The 23,391-nt window shown below is 31.1% G+C and overlaps 2 protein-coding genes across 2 annotated transcripts in view; one reads left to right on the forward strand and one right to left on the reverse strand.

Moving 5' to 3' along the window:
- The window catches only part of LOC126748254 (angiotensin-converting enzyme), a 159,689-nt gene that overhangs the window by 68,291 nt on the left and 68,007 nt on the right, over positions 1–23,391 (reverse strand). The gene's annotated exons all lie outside the window — the stretch shown is intronic.
- The window catches only part of LOC126748801 (titin-like), a 41,657-nt gene continuing 27,899 nt past the window's right edge, over positions 9,634–23,391 (forward strand). The window contains exons 1-7 of the mRNA XM_050458266.1: positions 9,634–9,788; positions 11,223–11,583; positions 11,635–11,747; positions 11,810–11,947; positions 11,997–12,194; positions 13,112–13,357; positions 13,416–13,663. Coding sequence (XP_050314223.1) covers positions 9,774–9,788; positions 11,223–11,583; positions 11,635–11,747; positions 11,810–11,947; positions 11,997–12,194; positions 13,112–13,357; positions 13,416–13,663 — 1,319 coding nt within the window. The 5' untranslated portion in view covers positions 9,634–9,773. The remainder of the gene's footprint in view (positions 9,789–11,222; positions 11,584–11,634; positions 11,748–11,809; positions 11,948–11,996; positions 12,195–13,111; positions 13,358–13,415; positions 13,664–23,391) is intronic.

Raw genomic sequence — 23,391 nt, forward strand, 5'->3', positions numbered from 1 at the left:
TTTATGTCGATTTTTAAAAAAGTGGTTTGATTTTTTGTAATGAGATAATGATATTATACCAGAATAATTCATTTTAGTCGGATTACTAGTGATTCCAAATAAAGGTCACCGAGTGTTTACCCGTTGGAAACATTTGTGCACGTTTACTTCTATACGTTTATCAACAACTTTGAATCATTTGTAAATATAAATTTATACTGCATAGCTATAAAGGCTGATAGCCCTCTGACTTAAGTTACGTAATACCCAAAAGTAATTTAATAAAAAATTTGCAGCTCGCAGCAGAAATGAGATAATGAAATGAATCAAAAATCGAAATGTTTAGAATACATTAAAGATTACAAGGAATAGTATGTAAACAGAATTATCCACCTTAATTTTCCTACAGGGTCTTTTGAAATTACGAGAAAAAAACAACAGTTTATTTTACTCCTGTATAATATAGCCTAATCGAAAAATGCTACTTTACAAAATGATTTTAAAAAATCACAACAAATGTATCTAAATACTGATGGCAAAATCGTGAGAATCTGATAAAAAATAAAAAATTTATAAAACATCAAACTTGGCCAATATTTCAGGGTGGCGGAATTTTGTGCCGGCGAGTGTAGTTTCAATCATACTCACAAGACAAGACAAAGAAAAAAATGTAAAAGTACCACTTGAACATATAACAGCAATTCAAAGATTTGCAATAATTATATAAGGCCAAAAGTAATGAATATACTTCCTACTTTAATTAAAAATATCAAAAACCATAAAACGTTTTTAATTGAGATTAAAAATTCTTAATGCAAAAATGTAGAATATTAGTTTCACCGTTCTAGATGCAGCTGCAGATAGACTACTTATACATGGATGTTATATTTGTATATATAGATATATAGGGTAATTTTTATTTTACACCTGTCTTAGTACTGAATTGTAGCGACACATACAGTATTGCGTTTTCCTATGTGTATGCTACCTTTCTTATTTAAAGTAATTTTATTTAATTACAATGTAAATTTGTATTGACATGACTCTAAATAAATAATATCTAAACGGCTGCTTTTAAAATTGTACTTATGCGCACTGACTACTTTAGTACGCATGTTTAACTGACTCCACTGTTTATTAATAATTCCTATTATATTATATACAAAAGCCTACTTTTAAAATCGTAAAAATAAAAACGACTTATCCCATAGTGGCCATAGTCTATGCATCAAAAAGAATATTTTAAAGTGTCTTAAGATAGACGTTAAATAGGTGATAATGGAAGAAATGTGAAGAATGAATTTTTGAATAATTCGAATGTTCAGTGCATTCCCAGGATTTTTTTTCAATGAATTTCGATATCTTGCTATGTTTTCTTAAAAAAAGGACATCTGCTTCTAAAAAAGCCAGCACATCACGTGTATCATCGATGCTAAGCATATCGGATAATGCTCCTAATCCATTATTCGTACATTAAAAGAAGTTGAACCCATAAAGCACATTACTCATTGCTATTGCCTTTTTTATTGGTATTCTTATTTAATTTGTTGATACTTATTTAATTTGTAATATTTAGTAAAGAACATTACTATTGAATTGAGTCAGGGTAATTTCTTAGTGATTTTATTAAATTTTTATTTTCCTCTACATTTATTATAACCTTTTGCAACACCCTGTATAAATTTTACTTTGCAAACTTTGCCCTTAAAAAAAAGGTCCTAATAAAATTAACTTGCAAGATCATACATTGTAAAATTTGGACGATTTTTTAAATTTTATTTAATGTTTTAACAAACTTGTATACCTGTTAATTTTTATTGTAAAACATTATAGAATTTTTTGCTATAAACTCTTTTTATGATATAGTAGTATGTACATTTTGTGAATAATTTTTGTTCACTTTCTGAAACGCAGACCTATATATCTGGTAGAAAATGTGTGGGAATTATAGTACGCAAATAGAAGTGATAAATGGAGTACTGTTTAATATGTGTAAAGTCTACTTTAGTTTCCGAAAGAACCATATATTTCCCGCTAATTTTAAGCGCACGGTATAGTAGAGTAAAATTCAAATTTGGCACCATAATCAAGTTTTAAATTTCTCGCTGCTATGACGTCCCAAACTTGTTTTCATTTCCGGTTACTAATCCTCGACATTCAGAGGGCTCCATTCAATTCACCATTCAGTGTTCTATAGGCTCTTACGGGAGTCTTCTATCTAAAGCGCCTTAATATATGTAATGTATAATTTATGTAGTCTATAGCACCTGTATGAAGCTTGTATGGTGAAAATCGGAATCGTATGTCGGCCCTCTTGCTTGGCAAAATTGACAGGGAGCTGACAGACAGTTCTTGACATTGACTGATAGAACAACATTTGTCATTCTCATACCATTTGAATTTGCTTTTCATTTCAATGAATGCAACCGTGGGTTGAGTTTGCTATTTCTTTAAAGATGTTATTTTAAATTCGTCACTTTTTTTTTCTAAAAAGTTCCCTTTCAATATTGGGAGTAATCTTTTAATTGATTTGCAGCAAGCAATTCCAGGTTTCTGGTAAAAAAATCTGATTTTATTTATTACTATTATGTTTTTGTATTGTCAATCTTTAGTCGTTAATAAAATCAAATTCAGTTGATTTCAATGAAGAAATTCACTTTTTAAGTATTTACTTTTTAACTTGATTATTATAAATACATATTACAAAATGCCTGGCCTCTCATTTTCTATTCAACAATTAAAAATTGATTTAAAATTTTCCTGAAAATTTCCTTGATGTAAGAGTATGTTCATTTTAAATGGTTCTGAGAAACATAGTAATAGAAGATTTTTTTAATTTCCTTCAGTTTCAAGTTTCCTTCCCATTATAAGAAAAATATGGAAAGAGATATGCAATGTAAATTTTATTAAGACTGAACTATAGAATTTCTTCAGTTTTCTCCACAAATTTTATTAATGCTGATAGTGCGGGCTTTACACTACAATACATATTTATTGAAATATCTCTTTTGTTTTCTTTTCACATGAATTACTTAGTAAATTAATTTATAAGGTTTGCACTGCCTATTTTTTTAAATTTTATTTTATGCTCTATCATACACACTTCTTGTATTCACTGAGACGAGATATAGGTATAGAGACTAAGAGACTTGAGCACCCGGAATGGATCAGAATTAATGTTTTTCTTACAACTTGTGTTTAGTATTATAAGAGATCAACAAATATATACTATATAACTGATATCTGTTTATACTAAAAAGTTGTTTTCATTTTCAAAGAGTTTATTTTGTTTTGTAGATGGATATACAGTGCATCCCAAAAGTTATGTCTAAATTCATTTAAAATTCAAGGGTGTGTTCGAAAAAAAAAACACTCGGACCCGTCAAGTTTTATTTTAAGTTGCGCATTTTTGTACGTGAAGTTTGTATATACTGGGTTGCTCAAAAATAAATTACGACTATCAACTTCATTTTTTCAAATGAAAGCACCTCTTTTTATTTCATCTTTGAATTTCGCGTGGAATTCTACGTATGTTTCATGCATCATGTCCTATACCTAAAGTCAACAGTTCGAAAAAAAAGACAATTCATGTAACAAATAAAAAAAGAACAAAAACTAAGTTAAATGATTATAATGGTTGCCATTCACGGCTTGACAATATCCAAGGCGATCAATAAAGTCTCGTTGCACATTTTCAATCACGCGCACTTCTCTGCAAATTCTCTCTTTCAAGTCGTCTAGATTATTTGGCCTATAAACAAATACCTTCGATTTGAGGTATCCCCACAAAAAAAAAACCATTGGTGTTAGGTCAGGCGATCTAGCAGGCGATTCGATGGGTCCTATCCACCGTTTGGGAAAGGTTTCATCCAAAAATGTAGGCACAGTGGCAGCATAGTGCCGAGGAGCGCCATCTTGCTGAAAAATTAGTTCTTCGTCAGGATAGTCTGGGTCCAATGGATTTGGAAATAAAGCTAGTAATGCTGGAACTAATTCAAATTGGAGAAAATCGAGATACACGTCTCGTTTTTTTGTCCGGTTAAGTTTGTCCCGTTAAAGTCTGTCAAAAGAAAAAGGGACCTATTAATCTTCCGCGCACTATTCCACACGACAGATTTAGTTTTTGAGGGTACTAGGTGTTTACCTCCATCATCCAATGCGGATTTTCTGTTGCCCAATATCGACAATTTTGTCTGTTCACTCTACCATTCAAACAGAACGTGGCTTCATCGGAAAAAATAATATTTGTTACTAAATTATTATTTAGATTGCACATGTTTTGTAACACGTTCACAAAACTCATTTTCCCTATCGAAATCGTCATCAAATAACTCTTGCACAGGAATAACTTTGTAGGGGTGATATTCGTGCTTTTTAACTATTCGGTGAACTATAGATTTTCCCATGTGTAAATTTGCCCCAATCTGCGACAGAGGAGTGCATGGATTTTCTTCCAAAGAAAGCAAAACGTCAAGTTGTTCATTTTCATCCCGAGCAGGACGACCAGATTTCGGCAGATCTCTAACATGACCGAATTCTCTAAATTTAGCCTCTATTCTTCTCACCACCTTTTGACATATCGGAGGATGATCAGGATGGATTTCATTGAATAATTGAGCAGCTTCTCTTTGAGTACGTGTTCTATCACCAAACCCAACCATGCACAGAATTTCTATTTTTTCTCGTTCCTTTAACTTTACCATTGTGAAAACCGCAACTTTGCTTGTACACTTTACACTTGACAATATCTGTTTGGCGTACAACTGTCATACAGTTTCTATGAAAATACACGATCACCAGCCAATAATAAAAAAACACGAATGAATGGAATTTTGCTCTGTATAAAAATTCTCAGAAATAAGGTGACTCGTAAGGTGAACTTCAATAATAATGTTTGGTCTTCTGTTTTTCGATAACTGTTAACTTTAGGTATAGGACATAATGCATGAAACATACGTAGAATTCCACGCGAAATTCAAAAATGAAATAAAAAAAGGTGCTTTCATTTGAAAAAATTAAGTTGATAGTCGTAATTTATTTTTGAGCAACCCTGGATATACAAACTTCACGTACAAAATTGCGCAACTTCAAATATAAATCGACGGGTCCGAGCGTTTTTTTTCGAACACACCCCTGAATTTTAAATGAATTTAGATATAACTTTTGGGATGCACTGTATTACTTCTTTCGATAATACTCTGCTGTTGAATTTTTAATTGATTTTAAAAATTAATATTTAAATTATAATTTAAATAATTTTAAAATCTGTTTAATTTTTTTTTAGGAAACAGATACAAGTGCATATTAATATTAAATAAGGATAATTCATCCTCTATTGAATATGTGTGTTAATAAAATGAGGATATTAACCTAATGGGAATGCCTTTAGATGTATGATGAGAAAATAGCACAAAAATGTTGTCAACCTTTTAATCTGTTTAAAATTAGGGTAGCTCAGTGGTAACAAAATACTTTTAAACATTTTTAGATTAATTCTAATTTATATAACGTCTATTATAATAAATAATTTTAAGTAATTTTTTTTCAGGAAAATTAAATAATAAATGTATTAAAGATAAACATTGTTTTATTTCCATTTGTCGAATTGGTCATATGTCGTACAATAATTTTAGTTCATTTAGATATGTAAAATAAAGCTAAAGTTTTATTTTTGTTCAGATCAATATCTGATGCTGATCTGAACACCTAATCAAAAAGGCCTTTTTCTCTATGAGTAACCTTTTTGATTAGGCATTTGATTTCAATATTGCGATTAAATAAGATTGTCAGATTAAATGAAATTTGATTTCCCGCCTTAATTTGGCCACGCCTTTCTCCCATTTTGATTGGTCCAATTAGGCACGTCAAACTGTCAAGTTAGTTAGAACAGTTTCCGTTGCCAAGCGAGAGGACGCTAGCTGATTTGTCAGAAGAATTTCTATGAGTTTGTATGCAACCACTACTTCTCTATATATTTGTGTCCTATGGCATTTGTAAGTTAAATGAACTAAGCATATTGCGCAAGCGGAGAGTAGAATATCCACATAATTCACGTTAACATATCCCGGAATAATTATTTATACCAAGCAAGAAATTTCAGATAAAATACTGTCTAGATCAAAACAAATGTTATTGAAGTCTGATATTGGTGATCGGTGAATACAAATAACAAAAAAATTTTTAAAGTAAAAATAGAATGAACAAAAATATAGTATTAATAAATGTTACGCTTGCCTTACAATTACTACGTTTTCATGAAGTATCCAAATCGATTTAAGGTTTTATCTGTCAGACTTCAAATATCATATAATAATTAGTCTGAACTTTATATTCTTATTTAATCATTTTGTCTAGACCATTTTTGTTGGAGACATCGCTTTCTCTCATTTTTGATTAATATATGTTCTACTTCCTCATTAGTTTTAGGAAAAATGACTTTTTCTAATTCAGCCAGGTTGCTTCTTCTATTTTTAATACAATAACAATTCTTCTCAGTTTTCTTACTCTCTGGAGGGTGAAGTGATTCTATTTCAGGTATATGTTTGATTTTTGTTGGGTCTATGCTTTTTATCTTGTGCTATTGTTCCCTCAAAAGGTTTCCCATCTCACCTGTTCTTCTAGCTATGTGGGGAAAGTAACTGAGATGTACTTAATTTTTAGATATGGTCGTTTAGTAGACGCTTTTTGATTTTTAGTCCTTGCAGAATAGAGGCGTTTGTTCTGTGTTGCACCCGTGACGTTCTTAGGATTTGTCTCTATACCCATAATTCGTTGGCTTTAATTATTTTTCAATCTGTTTTCTTGAATGCGTAGCAAAGTAAGGGGCAATTGGGAAGATCAGGGAATTAGTATAACGTTTCCTGTTTTTGTATTAGATTGATCTCTCTATATTTATATGATGGCCATTGACAACAAGAATAATACATCTAAATAAATAAAACACAAACAACTATGACTTGATACGATACGATCCCAATAAAAGGTGAATCGATCATAAAAGACGCAAATCGATTTTAATTCCAGTCAGATTGAATCCTTCATAGAAACGTACTAGCTATTTTTATATCAAAAAATTACATCACCATAGTGTATTCGCAGATTACGAGGATTTAATTAAAATTTTATACTAGAACACTTTATTTTATTAACAAAAAAAAAACCGAGACTTAAGTAAAAGCACTATAGTAATTGCGAAAATTGCGAATACTTTTCCAATTTAAATGTTATAATTGAATATATGCGAGATATATTAACTGATAGATAAATCGGCGACAAGTTTGGGTCAAATGTAAAAGTGTGTTACTAGAGTTTTAGCTCCAAATGCGAGAGCAATATGCCAATATGCCTTATTTCCTTATTTGTGATGGAATAAAATGCAACGTGGGTTTTTTAAGTGTAGTTGGACTGTTGTTTTAGGTAGATACATTTATTGACAGAAATGTGTCAAATTATTATGAATGGTATGAATCAACAATCAATCATCAAATAATTTAATTAAATGTCAACTAAGTATCATTCATGTCGTGCAGATTTTTGACAAATGAATCAACAAAAACTACTTTTATCAAAATTTACAATACCTTCTTTAAAACACTTTCTATGACACACAATTTCTGTAAGTTTGTACTTAATGTAACTTTTATATATGTACTTAAAAATGTATTTTTTTTTATTTAGTAAATTTATACTCGGTAAGTCCGACCCTGAGGTCAGCTTGCAATTAGTTAAAATAGCGGAAAAAAATATTTTATTTGGAGACAAAAGCCTTATGTCTTACATAAAAATTAATTGATCTGGTTAGATAATTTGAAAAAATAAAGCTAACAAGTCCTAGACTATAACAGAGAATAAGAATTTGGAAATAAAGTATAAACAAATTCAAAAGAGCCTACATAAAAATTAATGAATCACACGGACAAAATAAATTTTAATTGTTGAATTTTACAGTTTTATTTCTCAGTAATTATTGCATATTAATTGTACAAACAAGCAATTGAAAATAAAGAATAACCTTAATTCATTAAATAACTATTAAATTCATTATTCGTTTTGATAACTTTATATATATTTTTTATTTTTTATATACATCTTATGAGAGAACTAAAAGTTGGAAACAGCCTGCATTAAAAAATAATGAATTTCAGAAAATGAAAAAACTTATATTTATATTAAGAAATGCATATTTATTATTTAATTAGGCAATTCAAAATGAAGAAGAGAAAATAGCACTTATTTATTAAATCACCAATGTATTAATTGATGACTTAATAATATTTTTTTATTTGTTATATGATATATGGCGTATCCTTTAGCAATTAAATTATTTAATTTACTAATCATGGGCCACTTTGGTACAAAATATGCAAGAGAAAAGAACTTTAATATTAAATTTATTATAGTTCAATTATATATTTATACTTATAATGAATACATGTTTATTATTTAATTATGCAATTTTAAATAAAGAATAATCTTTATTTATTAAATAACTAATAAATTCATTGTTCGTTTTTATAACTTTGAATAAATTTATCAAATTGTATGAAAAAAATTTAAAACTACGTTCATTAAAAAATCATCAAAACACACGAAATATTGAATTTAACTTTAATTATTGCATCTTAAAATTTCACCTTTTATAATGAATAGTAATGAATGAATTTTATTATAGTAATGAATACATGTTTATTCTTTAATCAAGCAATTTAAAATAAAAAATATAATTCATTCATTATATCACCAATATATTAATTGATAGCTTTAAATAAATATTCATTTATGATATATGGCATATCTATTATTTATTAAATTAGTCACTCACACAACTTATGACCAACTTTGGTATAGAATATGCACGAGAAAACAAACTTAAGTTTAAGTTAGTTGTAATTTAAATTTCACATATCTATTTCCCAACAGTGATTTAATTAAGCAACTAAGCAATTTAAAATGAAGAATAAAATTTAATTTCAAATTTTTAATTATTTTTTCCCAATAGTGAATGCATGTTTATTTTTTAATGAAACAGTTTTAAATAAAGAATAACTTGCATTTATTAAATCAACAATGAATTTAATAAACTTTTTAATTACATTAAATATCATATGAATAATAATAACTATCTGTGATATAAAATTAACAATAAAGAAGAACTTTGATTTTAAATTAATTGTTATTTAAATTTTACATGTTTGCTTTTTATTTTAACCGATAAAAATAAAAAAATAACCTTTATTCGTTTATTAAATAATAAATTTAATAACCTTTTTAATACCTATAAATATATTTGTTTATTATATAAAGATAATATCTTTGATAAGAAAAATGCAATAAAAGAGAACTGTGATTTTAAAATAACTATAATTCCAGTCTTAGACTTTTACTTTTTGATAACGAATATTTTTTTATTTCTTAAATAAATATTTAATGTTAAATATAGAATAATCATAATTCGTTAAATCATTGATTAAAACGTATACATCTTTTTAAATACTTTAAATTAATTAATTACTTAAAGGCCCTAATTGATTTATTATTGACTGGCTCTAATGATGGTCAACTTGGGTATAAAATACATTAATTTTAAAATAATGCAAATTACCCATTGATAATAATGTATCTATCAACTTTCATATTCTAAGACCATGTTGTTCTTGCGTTATAACATGAATAGTAATAATAAGGTGGTAAAGACCAATTAAATTTGGAAGGGTGTTTTAATTCTATAAATTCATCTAAATCGGTGAAATATGAAGTTTTTCGGTTAGTCGGGCGTGAAGTGTCGTGAAGCAACGATGATTTTACTTAAAGTAAGTGAAGTACCAATTTGGTTGCAGTGATATTGTGCAGATGATACGTACAAGTAGTCTCAGTGATCAGTGTCCTCTATAAATCTTCATTACAAAAAATTTAGAGTATTTAGACTTTAAGTAATGGCAAACTAAAAAAATTGCAAAAAAAATTAAAAAATATTATTAATTAATGCTAAAGCAACAGAAAGCATTTGCACTGGCTTTACTTAAAAAAAAATAAAATCATAAAAAACAAGAAAATAATAAAAAATATAACAAGACTCATCAGATATAAGCAAATAGCTCAAAATAAATTTAAATTTTTGTGTGCAGTGAGATTAGTTGAAACAGAGTCACAGCCACAAATACAGAATAAAAATTAACTTTTAAGAGTTTTATTGTTTTATTCACTTGAAAAAGATCGAATATAATAATATGATAAAATAATAAAAATTAATATACTTTGGGAAAGTTCAAATGATGTTGAACCCGAAAATCCCAATTAACAAGCCTTAACGGCTTGAGTAAAAAAATCAACATTTCCTGCGCGTTGATACTTCTAACGCCATACGACAACAGCGTTAGTACGAATTTGCCCGATTTTTCCATAGATGCTTGGCGATTCGCTCACTGGCCATCAAATTGACGAGAATACGTTTTCACGCAGTGCGCTGTTGCCATATAATTGCTGATATTTATATGAGTATTTTTATGCTCAGGTAAATAGAACAATTAACCTTCAACACTACGAAATATATGACCAGAAGATGGTTTATTATGTGGTTTTTTATGTTCAGGTAAATAGAACAATTAACCTTCAACACTACGAAATATATGACCAGAAGATGGTCATTTGCCTTGTCGTTTTACCAGGTTGAACGGCTATTTTGTCTTCTTTTCCCAGTACCAACTGAAAAAAACATTTTTACAAGCAAAGACAGCTAATTTGTTATAATACTTTGTGTAATAAGCTCAGTATCTTATCTTACGATAATATTTAAAATATATACAGCAACAGTGACTTTTTTAGAGGCTTTGGAGATAATACAACATGCTATCTATACAGACTTCCCTAAAGCCCTTGACAGGATCGGATGCTGACAAAACTGGAATAGATTCGTTGTCATAAATTGCCTATTGAAAAGGTGAATGGCTGAATTTAGTGTGAGACATTGCACTCCCATTGTGTTACCTTCTTCTCACTTTTCTTGGTGTCATTATTTTCTTAGCATATTTACTAATGATTTAGTATGGAAAATGAGCAATTGCAGTTAAGTTTTAGTAGAAACGTATAAAATGATTTACTTTGCTCCATTTAAGAAGTCCTGTTACTTCCCTATTGGTTAGATCCAAGCGTTAGGTCTCCATGTTGTTTTCTTTTTCTCTTTTATCTTTATTCTACATCGAATTATTCACATAATTTATTTTTTATAACTCCTATAATTGTTCTAGACCTCACTCCTTCTCTTGCTTTTCACTTGCACACAAGCAAAAGAGAAGGACCAAAACCAAGCGCCAGCGGACAATAAAAACCAGAAACGCAGCATTCTACTTGGGCTATTAGCACATAACCTAGAAAAACATAACTGGGGCAAAAAAATTCACAAAGAGGAGAAGTTGGAAATAGGAGGAGAAGCTCACTCACATGTTGAGTTAGGAGGTGGTCTGCAGTTCGGAGGAGAGTTACACTCGGGAGGACATTCGTTTCAAAATATAGAGGGTGGTGTAGATTTTCATGGAGAAGATCAAATACAGTTTGAGCATCATGGATTGGAAATTGGAGGTGGAGAGATTAAATGTCCTGATTATCATGGTAAGTAAAAATTCAAGATGCTAAAGGAGGCTTTAAAAAAATTAACTTTAGTGCCAGAACAACAAGAAATAAAGCATGAAAAGACCGTCACAGTTATCAAGGAAATACCTGAACCTTACCCAGTTGAAAAAGAAATTAGGGTGCCAGTATATAAGGAAGTAAAGGTACTTTAATTCGAACACCCTTAACTAGGCTCAAATATATTCACTTTTTATTTTCTTTACAGGTTCCAGTTGAAGTTAAGGTTCCTCAACCATACCCTGTTTATAAAGAAGTCAAGGTTCCTTACAAAGTCTACGTACATGAAAAAGTACCTGTCCATAAGCCAGTACCTGTAGAGAAAATCGTAAAAGTACCTGTAAAGGTAAGTTTGCATTTAACGAATACAAAAACCTATATTCAGTTCTGTCTAGGTAAATGTTGATCAGCCTTACCCAGTAGAAGTAAAGGTTCCTCAACCTTACCCCGTATACAAAGAAGTTAAGGTACCATATGAAGTAAAAGTGGCACAGCCTTACCCTGTTGAGAAGGAAGTTAAAGTACCAGTTCAGGTTCCTGTGCATGTACCACATCCATATCCTGTTTATAAAGAAGTTCCAGTACCTGTTAAGGTAAGACTTGGCTGTATTAGTTATATTTGTAAATGAAAGGGTGAGGCATTGAGATGTGAGGTAACAGTATCAACCTTGTGAATGTTTATTCCTATTTCTTCAAAATAATGTAATTAAAAGATGTATTTCTCATGGTATTAAGAACATAATATCATCAGCATATCTGCAATTTAATCAAATCTCTGCTTTCATAGGTTAACATCATAATAAGTCAAGGCCTTGACATAAGACCCAATATGCTTTCCTTATCTTCTCCCAGTTTTGCAGGGCAACCATCCATTACTATAAGGATTCAGGGTGGTACATTGAGTATACTCGTTCTTCATCTTCTTTTTCACGTTCACTTGTATCACTTTTTCACAAGCTGAATAGCTTCTTATTTTTTAACTTTCCTATAAATGTTCAGACTTCTGAGGATTTAGTTGGACAGAATACTAGATTTGATAGAGTTGAATTAAGGCATCTTAATTCAAGTTTCACAGACATATTTGTTGTTCATATCTTCAAGGCAAATGTACTGTTTCAACATCGTTGATCACTGAGAAAAATATTGAATTATTGATCCTGTTTGTTAAAAATTACTTTTATTAATAAATTTCAATTTTGTGTATTTCAGAGTCTTAAGATCAATGAATGTTTTCCTAGGATAAACAAAATCTTGTCAACCTCTATAATCTTTGTCAAGTTTGTCTGCTGCATCTTCTATTTTCAGCTCTTTACCTCACTCTTTAATGAGATTGAAAAAATGCCTTTAGCTCGTCATTTTCTCTTATGCCTTAACTTCTTCATTCCTAAATGTTACTCAGACTCAACGGCTTAGTCAATGAACTGAATCCTGATTTAATGATGCTTGGATGTCAAAGTATACCATTAGCTCTTTTTATTGATATTACATGGATATTTTGTTTGCTTTTTAGGTTTATGTAGATAGACCTGTCCCAGTAAAAGTAGAAAAGCCATATCCAGTGAAAGTAGAAAAAGAAGTTAAAGTACCTGTACCAGTAGAAAAACCATATCCAGTTAAAGTTTATGTTGATAGACCAGTACCGTATAAAGTGGAAAAGGAGGTTAAAGTGCCTTATGAAGTGAAGGTTCCTCAACCATATCCAGTATATAAGGAAGTAAAAGTACCAGTTATTAAAGAAGTGCCATATGAAGTAAAGGTTAGTAGAATCTAAATAAATCAAAATATTTACCTAAAATTGCATTATTTCTTTTCAGGTTCGAGTGGAACGCCCAGTACCATACGAAGTGATAAAACACGTGCCTCACTATGTAGAAAAGAAAGTGCCTGTACCAATAAAAGAGATTATCCCGGTACCTTATCACGAAGAGAAACAGGAAGAAAAAAAAGAAGAGAAAACTGTAGAAATTGTAAAATGTGATCAAGGACATGAACATAAAGTAGAACAAGACGAAGGCAAAAAATTAGGGTTAGGTTTAATTAATTGGAAAGATTGGGACAAATGGTAACACATTAATGTATTCAAGATTTGATAGTTTTAGAAATTTCGTTAAAATTTAAAAATGTTATTTTTTGCATTAAATTAGTCGAATATTATTATTAAAGTATTATGTAAATAAATATAACCACTTAGAGAATAATACATTTTGCCATATTTACTTACCATTTGTTTAAACTTATAATTGCATTCATGCGCACTCATGTTTATGTTGTTATATTTATATTGTTAATGTTTTCCGAAATAAACAATCAAAGTAAATGTTTTTAATTATAGGATTTTTGGCGCCCAACATGTAATTTTTAGATTTTCTTGGATGCAAATAGAGGATATTTAATGAGGTAATTATGGGAGGGATAAATGATTTCTTCTTTTTAAATTTATTGATTCTTTGCTCCACTTGTCAATAAATATCATTCTCTTATAGATGATCGGCACTTCTCTTGATCCCTTCTAACTCTTTTGGATCAACTGTGCCTCTCAGAGTACATTTAAAGCTTCTTCTAACTACCTACTCCTTTTCTTCTCTCTTCCTTCCTTTATTTGATTCTCTTATATCTCTATTTCTTGTTACGTCTTCAGGTCAAACTCTCTTAAACTTATTGAGAATTTAATATTCTGTCACTCTTTGGGAGGTTTATAGAATAATTCTAAGATTGCTGAAGTACCATGAGGATACTTGAGTCCAGAATTTAGTTTTGTTCGTAAGTTAGTCTACATTTTAAGGTAAGTGTACGTTATAAAGGTGTTGCTTAACTTAAAGTTTAAAATTTTCATTTTGCTTATCAGCTGAAAAGCCCATGATGCTTATCAAGATCCCATAGAGTCGTTATCCTTGTACATTATGTCATCTGCAATAATTGGGTAATTTTTTCTGTTTCTTCTCAATTTTTCTCGATGACAATTTCTTGATTACTTCTTCCAATGAGATATTCATCTTTTTGCATTACAAGATCATTACAAGAGCTCAGTTTTCTTCCATATTTACATACAAGGTAATATGTAACGAACCGTTTTGGAATACTTGTAATAAACGTTTATACTAAATGAATTTTTCATTCTTCCCTTTGTTACTATACTTCTAATAGAGTTTCTAAGACTCAACTTCACTATGTAGTTGAGTCTATTCAGCATGTAGTTTTTGCAAGGATTACTGTTGATCCTATTGCTGTAGATTTTAGCCAATCTTCAGAAATGGCGTGATATTTGTCATGGTCATAGATCAAAAATATATATCTATAATTAATAATATGTATCCATTGAAAGGTTATCCTTGACTGGTAGAAAGCTTATACTAAATAAATCTTTCATTCTTGATCTTCGTTACTATTTCTAATACAGTCTCTTAAACTCAACTGATATTGAGCTTCTTAGCTATTTGTTAATATTTGGTGAAAGTTCGAGACAAATAGTGTATATTTTGCAGATCTCAGAATATTTTTTTCTAAATTAGGTTTTGTCATTGACTGAGTATGGTTGATGCTTTTAAGTGCTTTTTAGTATTTTTATTCATTTACTTTTTCACATGTGATGGCATGGTACATTTATTTGACAAGATCACATTGATATTAACTTCGTAAGACCTCAGAATTTGACGTAAAATTACTAACGTCGGCTTGACGATTCATAAATGACTAAAATGGTGATGTGAATGCGCCTTAACAACGTACGAAATATAAGTAGCCTAAGTTTACATCTGTCAGGTTGTTCACTAATTACAACAGTGTTGCCAGACCTACTGTTTTAACAGTAGTTTTACTGTTTTTAGATGCAATCTACTGCTCTGCTGTTTTTACGTTAAAATCTACTGTTTGGTGCAAGACCATTCGAGTATATTTTTTCCCGTGGCTTATTAGAGTGTAATAAATATAATATAATAAGGGGCACTTTCGGGTGTAATGGAATACTATATAGTATTGTGAGAAATTTGATATTTGAAAGACTTTTTGATACAGTTTGGCTTAAAATGAGCAGGTAATTAATCTTATTAAATTAATGTTATCTTCCACGGAATTTTTGGCAAATTGTTAAATATTATTTATAGCTCCGAAGATTTATATTTATTGGGAGGGGAGGGTACGTCCTCCACGACTAGTAAACCTTCAAAAAAAAGGATCAAATATTCCCAAAAATATAAACAAGATTGGGAAAATGATCCCGTTCTTGCTCCTGTATTGTTCTGTGTGCAATAAAACCATCAATATTAGTTCCACTGGTAAAGCAATTCTATTACGACATAAAGAAAGTGCTCTTCACGTTAAGTTGGCAAATTCTATTAAAAAACAGCAAACTATATCATCAATGAGCGTTTTTAAAAAGGCAAAACCTCTTGAAAATGCCGCTAAGAAAGCAGATTTACATTTAGCCGCATATATTGCTGAACATAACATCTCCTATAATGCGATGGAACATTTGCCAAATTTAATATGAAAGATCTGTCCAGACTCGGATATTGCTAAACAAATTAAATGCGGTCGCTCAAAATGTACAGCTCTCGTAAAAAATGTTATTGGTAAACAAAATGAGTTGGATGAAATAAACATTTTAAAAGTCAAGAAGTTTTCGATAATTATCAATGAGTCAACCGATAGATCGTGTACAAAACATTTAGCAATTGTTTGTAGGTATTTTGATGACGACAGTATGAAGTAAGTTTTTTAAATTAAATATTTTTTACCTTAAACGTAATTTTAAAAAATTTTAGGATTTGCGGCATTTTCCTAACTTTGATACCCCTGAAAGACGCTAGAGAACAAAACATTTATAAAAAACTTATTACCTACTTTGAAAATAATAAAATACCATATAAGAAGAATCTAATCGGCTTTGCTTCGGACGGAACAAATGTTATGATAAGAAAATACAATTCTGTCACAAGTAGATTGCAAGAAGACGTATAAAATATTTTTTTAATGCGTTGTATATGTCACAGTTTTCACTTATGTGCTTCAGCTGCTTGTGAAAAATTACCTCAAGGGGTTGAAGACATAGTTAGAGATATATACAATTTTTTTTCCAATAGCCCCAAACGTGTGGAGTTACTTAAAGAATTTCAAAACTTCACAAATACAAAACCTCATAAGTTACTTCATCCTGCACAAAGCAGGTGGTTGTCTTTGGAAAGTGCTGTGCTAAGGTTACTTGAGCAATACGACACGCTAATTTTATTCTTTACAGATGCAGTAATTACTGAGCGACTTCTTACGGTGGAAAACCTTCTAATAAAATTAAAAGATCCGCTTACAAAATGTTTTTTACAATTTCTCGAATTTGTGTTGCCATTTTTTAACAATATGAATAAAGAAATGCAATCTTCTGATCCAAAAATTCATAAAATACATGCAAATTGATGTACCATCTATAAAACAATGCTAGAATGTTTCATTAAAAGAGATATAATACTTTTCATGCCTCCTGAAAAAGTAAATTTTAAAAATCCCGAAAATTTCTTACCATTAGAAAACTTGTATTTGGGTGCGAAAATTCCCATATCTGAATTAAATTAACAAAAGAAGAAAAACATATTTTACGCACCAGATGTTTAAGCTTTTTTATTGAAAGTTGCGCACAAATAAATTCAAGGTTTGATTTTAATAATGAAGTTTTCAAAAAACGAGCAATTATAGATCCATTAAATATAATTGGAAAAATTAAAATTAAATATAAAGGAACAACTCCTAGTATAGTTCCTTTAGCGCAGCCCTGTCCAAATTTGATCAAAGGACCAGAATTACAAAAGCTAGATAATGAGTGGAGGCTATTGAGAAATACAAAACTTGATTCACCATCAAGCACTAATATTACATTATTTTGGAGCTCTGTAAACAAAATTAAGTTTGGAGACAATTCTCCAATGTTTCCTACTTTGTCAAACTTTGTTTTAAATTTGTTATGCTTGCCGCACTCATCTGCCAATGTTGAGAGGATTTTTTCCTAAATAAATTTAATGAAGACTTCTCAACGCAATAAGCTGTCAACATCTAGTATTGTAGGGTTATCAAAAGGGAAATCATGTTTCAATTTTGAAACAAAAGAAGTAATAAAGCTTCACAATTACCAAATGTATAAAAAAAATTGTGAACTTTCCGACTCTAGTGACTCAGAGTGACTAAGAATACCTACTCTTTTTAATTTTTAGGTTGGCTATTTTTTTTTTAATCCTTTTAAAATATATCATTATGTTTTTTTTACCGTAAAACTGGTATTTTGTTTAATTTACACTTGTATTCTAAATCAATAAAATCTCTACTGTTTAAATAGGCAAATCTACTGTTTTTTTTACCCTGTTTCTACTGCTATGTAAAATTTTAATCTGGCAACACTGACTTATAAAGAGACTATGTCATGTCTTGCCTCGTGTCTCATGTCGGTTGCTGAACGGTTTCTTGTATGTCTTGTAATTAGTTAAATAAAAGTCTTGTTCAAGAAACAGTCGTATTTATTTAAATACATAACAATTAAAAATGGACTCAATAGCTTATCAACAATAAAGAGTTTTATTGATATTACTTAATTTTTTGCAAAATATGACTTAACTCCTTGAAAATAGATTATTTGCTTAACATTACTTTTAATTGAGTACAGCAGGCTAAAAGATCGTTGTGTCAATTTTAAACAATTAATTTATGTGATATACGCACGAACTTAATAAATATACCTGGACTGCCAATTCAATGAAAAGTAAATGACCACTACTAGGTGGCCGCCATTTTCCGTGATTGTGTCCTTTCGATGTTGGTCACTCTGAAAAATTTCAGTTGTGCCAATTGTAAAAAAAAAAACCAATTCAAGTTTTTGAGAGGTTATGTTGACAAAAATACAAAATAAAAAGTTACATTTACTCCGCGTCATCCTTTACCCAGTCAACACGTGGTTGTTCTCGTCCTTTCCTATCCTGCGGATTCCTTTCCTTGACCTTTCCTACCCCTTGCCGTTAGTACAACGTGCATTTCAGACTTAAACTTTATGAAAGTTTCTATCCCACTTCCGCGTTATCCTTCATCCCATCAACACGTGGTAGTTCGTCCTTCCTATCCTTTAAATTCCTTTCCCAGACCCTTCCCAACCCCTTGCTGGTGGTAGCCGATCCTATACACGCCGGTAACCAGGCCGGATGCATCGTGGGGGAGGCGACATCGTGCATTGAAAAGTTTCGATTGTGATTGATAATTTAATATAGTGGAAGTGTCGATTCGGGGAACAGAGTACATACCCGACGGTTTTCCCGAATCTCAAAATCGTGCTGGCAAATTGCCTCGTAGCAGAGCCATCAATTGAACGGAACAACGAACGGAGCAAGTTACATTTAGTTAAGAATTTAAGATAGTTGCGTTAGATCTGTGATTTTTCTTGTACTTCACCTAAAATGAGGCAATGTTTCGATCAACTTGATACTATTTATCAACTTGATACTATTTATACTGTTAGATACTATTATAAATAATAAACAATTTACAAATTTGCAACTCTGTTTATCAATTAACATTAACAATTTAAAGAATTTAAAAAGTTGAGCGGAAAAACCGTATAACTCCTAGTGACTTTCTGTCCCGCATCTTTATTATAAATATTTTATTTTATATTCGTTTAGAGAACTCGATTTCATATAACTTTGCAATGTTGAAGACTCTTGTAAAATAAATACTTTTTCCACAAAACAGTTTTTTGTGATTATCTCTAAACCACATTTTTGGAGTTATATCGTAATTCCACTCACCGATTCATTTGTAAAACAAGAAAAATTTATTTATTTATGATAAGTTCTATAGACTGAAACAAACAAATTACCACGACGGAGAGTTCTCATCAATCATAAGATGAGATAACAGAAAAATGATGATATATCAAGAGATGTAATTATAAGAACAATTCAGAAGAGAAACTAATTTGGATCACTTGTTGTGTCGATTTATGATATGAATTCCGTCACGAACAACGGCTCTTATCTAAGAATATTTTCTTCTAAACGAGGTTTTTTGATGCCGATTTCTCCCTATTGACTGAATATGGTCGATATGCTTTTATGTTCTTTTTAGTCTTCTTATTCATTTACTTTTTCACATGTGATGACACCTTTATGGTATATTTAATATTTAATACAAAATTTTCCTTTGACTAGGTGTCTTGAATTTAAAGATTTGGGTGTTACTTTTGACCAAAATTTCAACTTTATAAATCATATCCACAATACAGTTATAGCAGCATCCAGATCTCTAGATTTTATAATTAGAAATTGTCGCAATTTTGATGAAGTTAGGGTGGTGCAGTTCTTATATTGCTCATTTGTTCGCTCCAAGCTTGAGTACGCTTCAATTATATGGCATCCAGTATATCAGGTGGAGATTTATAAAATTGAGTCAATTTAGCGTAGATGTTTAAAATATTTAATGTACAAGACCGATGGTGTTTATCCAGCAAGAGGAACATGTCAAGATATAGTGCTTGCACATTTTAACATGAAAGTCTTAGCCGACCGCCGTGTGATCGCGCCTGTGGTCTTTTTATATAAGTTACTTAAGTATGAAATAGACTGTAGCTCATTGTTAAATCAAATTTACTTTATTGTTCCCAGATTAAACTCTAGAAACTCTCGAACGTTTCAGTGTAATAGAGCAATAAATAACATTTTTAGAAGGTCGTCGATTTATTATATGTGTAACCTATTTAATACTCTTTGTAACCACAACTTGGACCTCTTTGTTGCTTCAATGTCTTTCTTAGTAGGATTTTTTAATCAATAATCTTAAATCTTGAATTTCTCTTAGAGATTTTGTAGGGAGGTAATGCTTTGAGTAAATGTATGTTTTCTAAAATTTTTATTAGCCTATAAGCCTCTTCCATAACTTTTTCTTTAGCTTAAAATTATATTGTATTATTTAATTTTAAACCTTAAACCGGTTGTACACAATTCTTTCTGTATTTCCTGTAAGTGGGTGACTGTTGGAAATAAAAGCCTTATTATTATTATTATTATTATTATTATTATTATTATTATTATGATTTTTGCCTTGCGGCAATCATACTTCCGTTTTACGGGGAACATTCACTTATCCCAGATATCTAAGATATCAAAAGGATTAAGCTCTGAGGGGACCCTTTCCAGGTTGTCGGGCCCTGGATGGTGTTCGGTCTTCTGTACCCATGAACATTCTGACGACCCATGTTTTTGTGTGCTCAGTTAGTCCCATTTGTTTGAGGTTCTCTACAAGGGTTTTTGGTATAAGTCCAGTTGACGAGATTATTATCGGAGTTGTTTAAACATGCTCCATCTCCCATTGCCGTCTGATTTGCCCTTCAAGATCTCGATATTTGATCATATTTTCGTTGTATTTTCCTTGGAGGTTATTGTTATTAGGTATAGCAACGTCAATCAGCGTGGTTCTCCTTAGTCGCTTATCCACCAGGATAAGATCTGGTCTATTGTTAACAGTTCTTTGATCGGTGAGAACAGTTCGGTCCCAGTACAATTTATACTCGCCATTTTCAAGAACTGGCTCTGGAGTATAATTGTAATATGGAACTTTGTCCGTCCTCAAGAGGTTCAGTTTTACTGCAAGTTCTTGGTGCAGTATTTTTCCCACGCAGTCATGACGTGCCTTATACTCAGTTTGGGCAAACGTTTGACATCCTCCCGTTATGTGTTGGATGGATTCTGTCACTTGGCATCCATATCGACATTTGTCACTCTGTACTGAAGGATCCGAAATAATGCACTTCAAGTAGTTTCTAATTGGAATAACTTGGTCTTGTATGGCCAAGAGGAAACCTTCCGATTCGGGAAACAGTTGTCCTGAAGTTAACCAGTAGTTCGACGCGTTGGTGTCGACATGTCCCTGGCTAACCTCGTTGACGTGTCTCCCGTGCAGTGGTTTTTGTGCCCATGAGCGATGTTTTTCTTCATCAGTGACGTGGTGACTTTCGATTTCGCGATTCTTCAGTTTCAGTGGTGTAGAGTCATCGACCTCGCATATAGCACGGTGCAGAGCGGACGATCTAGCCTTTTCATGAAAGAAATTTCTCAGAAGTGAAATTTGTCGGTCTAACTTTTTGCCAATGTCTGCCAATCCTCTACCTTCCTGATGTCTTGGTAGCGTAGTTCTTTCTGTAGCACTTCGAGGGTGGTGTTTTTGAGCCTTAGTCAATAATGTCCGTGCCTTCCGTTGCAAGTTCTGGATGTCCGTCTTGCTCCATCCCACAATTCCAAAGGAATATGTTAGTGCTGTACAGGCATACGTATTCAACGCCTTAAATTGATTCTTACTGTTGAGGCTCGTTTTCACTATGTGCTTTACTCTTGTTGTAAACTCAGCAGTGAGTTTATCTTTCATTGTTCGGTGGTCTATTCGCGCTGCCTGCACCATTCCCAGGTATTTGTATGTATCACCCTCTTCCATGGCATCTATAGTTTGGCCATCCTGCATCTCGAACGATCCCGGTTGCTTTGATCTTTCCTCGTACAATGTTGTTAATACGACACTTATCCAGCCCAAACCTCATTCCGATATCAGCAGAGAATTCCTCCACGATGTTCAGCATCTGATCCAGTAATAATAATAATAATTATATTAATAATAATAATAATAATAATTATTATTATTATTATTATTATTATTATTATTATAAAAGCCTTATTATTATATTTACTTCTCGTGATCACCTTAGTGGTGTTAACCTCGTAAGACCTCAAAATTTAGAGTTAAGTATTTACTAACTGCTTGTAACGTCAAAATATCTCCTTGATGATCGAAAACTGACTGAATAGAGGATCTATTCAACGTATATCAACGATATTAGTTAAATTTTTGCAAAATATTACTTAATTATGACGCCAAATTAATACTCCTTTTAATTGAGTACAGTTTTAACCTTTAATTAATTAATCATTTGTTGTGCCAACGTTAAGCAATTAATTTCTATGATATACGATATTAAAGCATCTTCACAACACAACTGACTAAAGATGTTGCGTTCGAAGACCCTGAGGGCGCGCCACCTTCAATAGCTCCACTACTTTGTGTACATATTCTGACGTTACAAGCAGTAAAACTTAATTTTTAAAGACAATGATAATTATATTTATTATCCATCTAACGGTTTGCAATTAAATGACTTCCTTCAATGCCTATGTTTCACTATTATTCTCTTTTTATAATGACAACCCAATTAATTTTATAAAATAAAAGACTAAGCAATAGTGTTGATGTTTATTTATAAGACATATGTCTAATTACGTTATTGCTAAAATAAATCGGCTTAAATTGTTCTACCTGTTTTCCTTTTATTTTAGAGATTTAAATGGGTTTGTGACATGATGTAACGTCGTGTGTGTCGCAAACGGTTTGCTGCATTTAGTTTTATTGTTAAAAATGTGTTAATTACCTTCTTTAATTTAAATCAATGCCTGAAAGCACGGCGTATTGTGTATTTAAAAGATCTGCTTGAACAAAATAATTATATTACGAATACTTTAGTGTATTTATAGTGAAAATAGGAAAAATTAATAGAGAAGCATGGACGTCATAACTAATTTCTCTCAATTTTGATAGTTAGTAATGAGGAAACACTCATTTTGTATTGGGAATTAGGAGTTGACGAAGATAAACTGATTCGTTTTTAATATTTGACGAGCATTTGACTGTGTGTGATTTTAATGTCCATTTACGAACAACTCAGATAAGTGCAGTACAACTGACAGATCTATTTGAGACCTTTAGTTTGCGTCAGACAATTTATTT

This window comes from Anthonomus grandis, chromosome 22, assembly GCF_022605725.1.
Source record: "Anthonomus grandis grandis chromosome 22, icAntGran1.3, whole genome shotgun sequence".
Lineage (NCBI taxonomy): Eukaryota > Metazoa > Arthropoda > Insecta > Coleoptera > Curculionidae > Anthonomus > Anthonomus grandis.